Source organism: Mytilus edulis, unplaced genomic scaffold, assembly GCF_963676685.1.
Source record: "Mytilus edulis unplaced genomic scaffold, xbMytEdul2.2 SCAFFOLD_1799, whole genome shotgun sequence".
Classification (NCBI taxonomy): domain Eukaryota; kingdom Metazoa; phylum Mollusca; class Bivalvia; order Mytilida; family Mytilidae; genus Mytilus; species Mytilus edulis.
The window spans coordinates 1-7,714 of NW_027268249.1; the positions used below are offsets into that span (position 1 = coordinate 1).

The window sequence follows — 7,714 nt, forward strand, 5'->3', positions numbered from 1 at the left end:
TGGAAAAATAAAAGATCTACAATTATAAAAATAGTGTCATTACCCAGTTTTTCTTCCTTAGTCATAGCTTTCCTCTCCTCAGTTTTCCTTTTAAAGTAAGCATCAATCTCCTTGAAGTCACACTTCTTCAAGTCTCGGATTTTTTCTTTTTCTTTTGATGTCATAACCTAAATTCAAGACAAATGGAATTATATCATACGTCATACAGATAACTCAAATCCCATATCAACCTAGATCTTAGATGCAGTTCAAACAAGACTTTCATTTTGAAATGTATAATATGGTTTCTATTTACATTACAAAGTTATTTACTCGATATATGTACAAGTATTCTCAGTGCTCTGGTTGCAAATACTATATCTATGAGGTTGCTATTAGAAGATCGAACTAGAGTATGGGGAAGGTAGAGGAAAATGTAAATATTTTAGGAGATTGATAAGTGACATAAGGGAACAAAATAATGCAAAAAGAGAGTTTGATTAAAGTTAATCTTCACTAAAACAGATATAAAGCTAGGTAATTTAGGTCAGATGTTTTGAATGAAGTACTATATTTAATCATTTTTGTTTTGTTTTTATATTTCCATAAATTCAAATTTGTCAATTATTCTTTGTTATAACAGTTGTAAAGAGATATTAAAACGTATTTTTATACTGAAAAATCTGTAAATCTAAGAATTGAGTGTTGAGTTTTATATCAGTTGTTAAATGATTTGGTGTATTAATTTTTTCTTTCATTTCTTTCTCACCTTTGTCCAATCCTTCATGAAGTTTTTATTAAAGACATCTCTGGTTGTGTAATCATGATCCAACATTCTACCATAAAATGTAGCTACTTCTTCTGCTTCATTCACTCAGCTTCATGGCTTTCCTATCAATGGTAAATAAGTTCACAATATAATAGCAGTTGATATTCATTTTTCATTTCAATAATTAATGTTCCAGAAAATCCTGGTTTAATAAAAATGGTTTTCCTATCAAGGGTAAATAAGTTCACAATATAATGGAAGTAGATATTTATTATTGGTTAAAATATGTGTAATAAATAATGATCCAGAAAATAATAATAAGATAAAATTTATTTTTTCTTATTTAGATATATTTTAATATAAAAATAAGAATATGTGGTGTGATTGCAATTGAGACAGTTCTCTAAAAGAAACAAATGACACAGAATTAACAACTATAGGTAGTTAGATTTTTGTATTCAAGCAAATCATGTATCACAAGATCTGTACTTCAATAAGATTGATTTTTTTGGGGGGATTTATTTCCTTCTGCAGATTCTGTAAGCAGGTACAAGTTTGATATTATTTATACACAAAAAAACTACACCAAGTGCCTTATTTTCTTTATCTAGACAATAGTAATAACATATTCCTACCATCATAATAAAAATGAACATCATCAGGAAGGGGTTCATATTCAGGGGCGAATACAACTCCTTTATGTTCTAAAAAGTTCCATTTGAACCATCTGCTCTTCTTTCCTCCCTCCCACCTGTAATAAGTTCATAAGGTCAATTTCAAATATGGATTCATTTAATAAATGTTATTCACAAAAATTTTGGTTGTGTTAAGTGAAGTATTGTAACGAAAAAAGAAAAATGGACAAGAAAAATACAGATTTAAATTAAATGAATAGACAATAATGAGTGCTAAAATGTATAGAAAAGAGACTAAAGAACCCCTAAAATATCAGCTTTAATATCAAACAGGGATTGTGAAATTAAATTTTCAAAGAGATTGTTTAACAAATGTTAAGGTAAAGTTTCCTCAGTGGTTTTCAGTTGTTTGTTTTTTTGTTTGCTAACTTTCTAAGCAAATATATTTCATGCAGCTTTTTGATTCTTCATACAACAAACAGACCTGTAATAATTATATAACTTAAAAGTTTTACAATCAAGTATACTAATGCATTGCTACATTTTTTTGTATTTGAATAAGTCATACCATTTCCAAACCTCCTGCTTTTCCTCTTCACCCTTCTTCTTTTTCTTCTTTGGAGATGTAATTTCTTGTTTAACTACATTTTTACTTTCTTTTTCTTTTTCTGTAATGAAATTAGTCATTTAGATAGCAGATATTACCAATTAAAATATATAGTTTCCTAAAGTTTGTCATAATACTGACTATTCAAGTGTCAAGTAAATTTACTTGATGAAACATTCCAATACAAAGCCCCTATATAGGCTATAGCTATTACTATTTAACTGCTGATGGCATCAGTCAAAGTGTATTGCAAGGATTTTGTAACAGTCAATAAGGTTATAGCTGTATACGCATATTAATTTAAATTTTTCTTATTTTGTTGTGATAATTTTTATTTGTTACAAGAAGTGCATATCCAAATACGGATTGATAGCTGTGTTGTACAACATGAGCAAACAATTCTAAAAAAGTTTTCAATGGCACAATGCATATTATTCGATCCTTTTAGACTGTAAAAGTAACTTTCCATGACAGATATTTAATATTAAGAATAGTTTTGTTAAACTTACCAATGGCTTTTCCTCCTCTGAGTCATCATCATAATTTGAGGATTTCCTTTTCTTTGGTTTTTTAGTATCTTTCTCTTTCTGACTTTCTTGCACTTTCCATTCTGAAGAAATATTATTCTTTTGATTAGTCTTGAAGAATGTTTATTGTCTGTAGAAGTCTAAATAGGAAAGCCACACAACAGGTGGTTTATTGTCTGTAAGAAGTCCAAATAGGAAAGCCACACAACAGGTGGTTTATTGTCTGTAAGAAGTCCAAATAGGAAAGCCACACAACAGGTGCTTTTGCAATAGAATCACTCAAAACTGTTTTTAAAGGGTACATATACACATGTATTTCTGCATGGCAAATAAGCATGATAAGACTGAAATTATTGCTATTTCGATGGCACACAGTATAAAATTATATGTGGTATGACTGCTAATGAGACAACAATCCAACAGTCAAATTATAGGTCAGACATACCTGCCAACTTTTTTAAAATGTCCATGGGGTTTTACGTGCAATATGGCTCCCATAGTCCAGAAAACCTTCAAGGGGCCTTAAATACATTTTAATCTTGTTTCTTGGCTTCTTCATACTTTAACAAGCTATAGCCGTTGTTAGATTAATTGCTTTGTTTTGAACTGTGGGGCAAAATTGCTCTTTCCCCCGCAAACAGTGACAGTTGGCAGGTATGGTCAGTGTATGGCCTTGAACTATGAGCAAATCCCACAAGGTATAGTCAGCAATAAAAAAAAACATGACAAAATGTGAAACAATTCAGACAAATTTTACAATTTTTGCAATTATATGTCACTGTACTGCCTTCAACAATGAGAGAAAAATCCATGTGGTTTGTAGGTATTAAAGACCCAAAATAACAAACAAAACATAACTACCTGGCTGAAAGTGGCTGATCATCTTCATCATCAGATTCAGGTTGTTCTCTCTTTACTGGTTTCTCTTGTTTTATTCTTTTAGACTATAAATGACAAAAAGAGTAACATTCTTTCATTTTTGTACTGAATAAATAGTTAAGACCATTGTACATAATTGAATTGACTTTATAGTCATTTCACCAAAAATAAAAAAATATTATCACTTTTAAAATCTCTTTTCGTAAAATTTGAAAAAAAAACTATACATACAATGTACATGTATAACCTGAAAATTTGAAAGATTTACATTATAATTTTACTTACCAAAGGTACATCATCTACATCTATATCTTCATCATCATCACTCATGTTTCTTCCTTAGGAGCTTTAGTTGGAGACATCTTTACAGGGGATGCTGGTTCACTTTTGATATCTACTTCCATAGTCTCTTTATGGATGTCTTCATTGGGTTCTTCTTTGATATTATCATATTCTTTCTGCCTCTCTACTCTGTTCTCCTTATCTTCTTTTTGTCTTTCTTTCTCTCTATGCTCTTTGTGTTTGCTAGGGGAACCATCCCTATGCTTTTCTGCAGAGCTACTGCTTGATCTGTGCTTGTCACCTGAGCTACTACTTGACTTGTGTCTGTCACTTGAGCTGCTGCTTGACTTGTGTTTGTCACCAGAACTGCTACTCGACTTATGTTTATCACCAGAACTACTACACTGATTTGTGTTTGTCACTTGAACTGCCGCTCGACTTACTAGAACTTTCTTTTTTATCTTTGCTAGAACTAGATGATGAGCTCTGTGACTTGTCTTTGGAATGACTGGAGCTTGAGCTATGTCCTTCCCTGTGCTTACTACTTGAACTACTGCCACCTTCCTTATGTTTACTACTAGAGCTGCTGCTACTAGGTTTGTTGGAAGAGCTTGATGAGCCTCCCTTCCTTGCTTTTGCTACTACTTGAGCCATGTCCATCCCGATGCTTGCTGCTAGAAGAACTCCCATCCTTGTGTTTGCTGCTGCTGCTGTGTTTACTGGAGCTTGAACCATCTTTATGCTTGGATGAACTGTGGGATGAGGAATGCTTTGAACTTGAGGAACTGTGGTGTCCCTCACTTTTCCTAGAAGAGTTATGGTTGCTCAAATGTCCATTCTGTTTCGAACTCATCAATATGGTTCACACTGCTGGTCTCATGTAATTTAGCTTTCATTTCAGCAACTGTGAAGATAACAAATCAAGCCAATATTTCAAATGAAATTATCTTTGTACATTAAACATGTTGAAAATTGTTCTCATCTGCAGCAAAATCAAGACATTTTACAAGTTATACATACAAAATGTCAGTTTGTCATGGAATTTTAACTGGTTAACTTGTAAATTCTGAAAAATATTTTTATATTTTCTTAACACTTTCACCTATGAATAACGGGTTTAGTACTGGGATCTGAATACATCTTTTGTATTTCCCGCTTAAAACAGTGAAACACAAGTAAATAAAGCTTATGCTTCTTTGTTTAATACCAAGATAAAAGTGTAAACATGGTGCTTCTGTTTGTTGCAAACTGCTGTCACCATCAGTTGAAATTTATGGATTTAACTAGAATTTGAAATTAACAGGCTATTATTTGAACTTGGAATTATTTTTAATTATGGAATTTGCTTGATTTCTTGTTATTGAAATTTTTAAGAAATTCCATGTTTATTCTGTACTGAAATGTTCTGTGCTGTGCACAACACTTTCGATTACAAAGAAAATAGTATATTTTCAATAGAATGTACTGTGCCGCGCACAACACTATCTAACCAAAATACATTGTATGAAAGTGTTATTAACCACTTAAAAGATTCTAATACCAAATAAACATGAAATTTATTAAAAATTTTAAACACAAGAAATTATGCAAATTCCATAATTAAAAATAATTCCAAGTTCAAATAATAGCCTATTAATTAGAGATTTTTTTTTTAAAGAATATTGAATAATTGAAGCCAGACTAGGCTACATTTTTTTACATGAAATGTCATTTATGTACAAAAACACTTGGAATGAACATCTTTAAATTTGTACAACCTTAAAAACCTGAAAATTTTTCAAACTTTTCTGATAATAGAAGGAGACTTGACCAAAATTGAGAATTTGGGTTGAAAAGTCGAAATTTTGAGAATCCCAGCTTTTTGTTGCCTAAAATTTAAAATTTTCAATGAGAAAAAAATTATCGAGCACAAACAAAACTGTGTTCATGGACATGGTACAAGTGGATAAAATAAAAACATAAATAACTACAGACAATTTTTTTTTATATTTAATTAAAATTATCTCTACAAAATAAACCTTTTTAGTTAAGAATTATCGTCAAGCAGTTTTTAGGGATTTAACAGAATTCTTTTTTTTTTTTTGGGGGGGGGGGGGGGGTACATCATGTGTATACAACTGTATGTTTCTTCTTTCCTGTTTAATGTCATGTTCAGGGAATAAAAAGCCCAATTCTGTAATTTGTTTTAATCATCTTTAGACAAATTTAGTTTAGACAAACCACACTTTTTATTTTGCAAGTTTCTGCTGGGATGGCAAATAAATATGGACAACATTAAAATCCATCTTTTTTTCTTCTAATGGAAATATTTTTTTTTTTACATTTACTCATCAACAACAACACTTGTTTTTAAATATGTATGAAATCAGCAAATGATGCCAACATCGACTTACAATTGAAAAGTTCACGCTTGAGTTACCTGCCTTTACTGACTACAGTCTGGACTTAGCCATTTTGTCGATATTTCAAAGATATGCAAAAATACTCACCGCTTTGTTGGCTCTCAACGAAATCACCAGCACCCTTCAAATAAAGAAAACGAAGCAATTATATATCATCTTCAAATATACCAATTACAAAAAATTAACAACCACCTACTAATGGTTTAATTCTAAGATAAAATCGTCAAAAAAGTCAATGTTTCAAAGTCGGACTTAGAAATTTTGCGGCCATCTTGACTTTGTCATTTTCTCGGTTCTTTGTTCGAATAATTTCTGGTATGTGTACAGAGTAAAAGGCTCATCGAAAATATATGAAGATCAAAAATAATTAAAGATATATTAATTCTACATACCTCAAGCATTCCAGGTTGTTCAGTCTCCATCGGAGATTCCATTACGCAGATAGTTATTTTCTATCAGGGTCCACGTTTTATGGCGAAGCAATTTGTGCTGAAACGGCTAAGTCCATACAATTGCTGTCTGCGCATGTTTAAAAACCCCGGATTTAACCACCTGTGATTTTAATTGTAACGCGGGAATTTTAAACGCTATTTTTAAAAGTTTGCCTATGGCTAATATATAAATAATTATGTATTACTATATCAAGCTAATATTGCCGAACATAAAAGATCTTAAAGCACTAAAAAAAAAACTTGCTATTAGATATTTAGATTGGAAGGGGAGAACAATTTATTTTTGTTAACGAGAACAATTAAGAGATTTGTATAGTAGCAACAGAGACATATGATCTCACATAAGTATAAGTATTATATATACCTCTGATACTTTTTTGTATTATGCTCAGAGAAACTGGGGAAGAGCAAGGTCTCTTCTTCTTTATATACAGAAAAACATCAACCACTTGATTACTTTCTGGCGCAAGTTGTTAGGCAGCAACCATTTGATTTTCTGGAGGGGGAGGGGGGCTATGGTTTTAAAAGTTTGTTTCCAGTTTTGGGAGAAAAAAAATAATTTGTTTCTGACCCCGATAAAAAAAATTGTTTGTTACACCCTCAGCTGCCACCATATGTAATGATAAAAATTAATAGAAAAAAATTGTTTTCGACTTGTCGCCAAAAAAATAGATTGTTTTTCGCCAAAGGCGAAAAAAAGTTTTCCAGAAAAAATATCCATAGCCCCCCCCCCCAAAAAAAAAAATCAAATGGTTGCTGCCTTAATGATTAAAAATATATTTTTTAATTTCATAATAATTTTTCATTTTTTTTTTATAATTTTGGCATGTTTAATATAGGCGATTTGGTGTCACGATATCTCAGTAGCATGGGTTCGAATCCCGGGCGGCGAGGGAAGAACAAAAAATTAGCGAAAGCAAATTTACAGATCTAACATTGTTGGGTTGATGTTTAGACGAGCTGTATATGTATATATATATATAGTAGTCTCAAGTAGTACTGTCGTAACTGTTGGGCCAGGTAAGAGGAGGATTTGGCACCAGCAACTTGAACTGCAACTGTTTAATCCCACATTATTCTGCATATGCAGATCCAAGGAGCTTGAGGACCCGGCCCACTTTTCGTGGGAAAAATTTGATTGATTATATAGAGAATCACTGAAGAATGACTGGAGAGAACCCC

The 7,714-nt window shown here is 31.7% G+C and overlaps 2 protein-coding genes across 2 annotated transcripts; both read right to left on the minus strand.

Annotated features, from left to right (window-relative positions):
• Positions 1-1,351: 1,351 nt before the first annotated feature.
• LOC139507133 (DNA topoisomerase 1-like) lies at positions 1,352-2,987 on the minus strand. The gene is made up of 4 exons (XM_071295640.1): positions 2,963-2,987; positions 2,496-2,600; positions 1,952-2,051; positions 1,352-1,499 (listed from the first exon to the last, which is right to left on the minus strand). Exons 1-4 carry the CDS (start codon positions 2,985-2,987, stop codon positions 1,352-1,354), a joined length of 378 nt encoding a protein of 125 aa, XP_071151741.1.
• LOC139507134 (variant surface antigen D-like) lies at positions 2,500-6,612 on the minus strand. Its single transcript, XM_071295641.1, has 5 exons — positions 6,473-6,612; positions 6,168-6,201; positions 3,682-4,582; positions 3,379-3,461; positions 2,500-2,600 (listed from the first exon to the last, which is right to left on the minus strand). Exon 3 carries the CDS (start codon positions 4,411-4,413, stop codon positions 4,078-4,080), a length of 336 nt encoding a protein of 111 aa, XP_071151742.1. The 5' UTR covers positions 4,414-4,582; positions 6,168-6,201; positions 6,473-6,612; the 3' UTR covers positions 2,500-2,600; positions 3,379-3,461; positions 3,682-4,077.
• Positions 6,613-7,714: the final 1,102 nt, after the last annotated feature.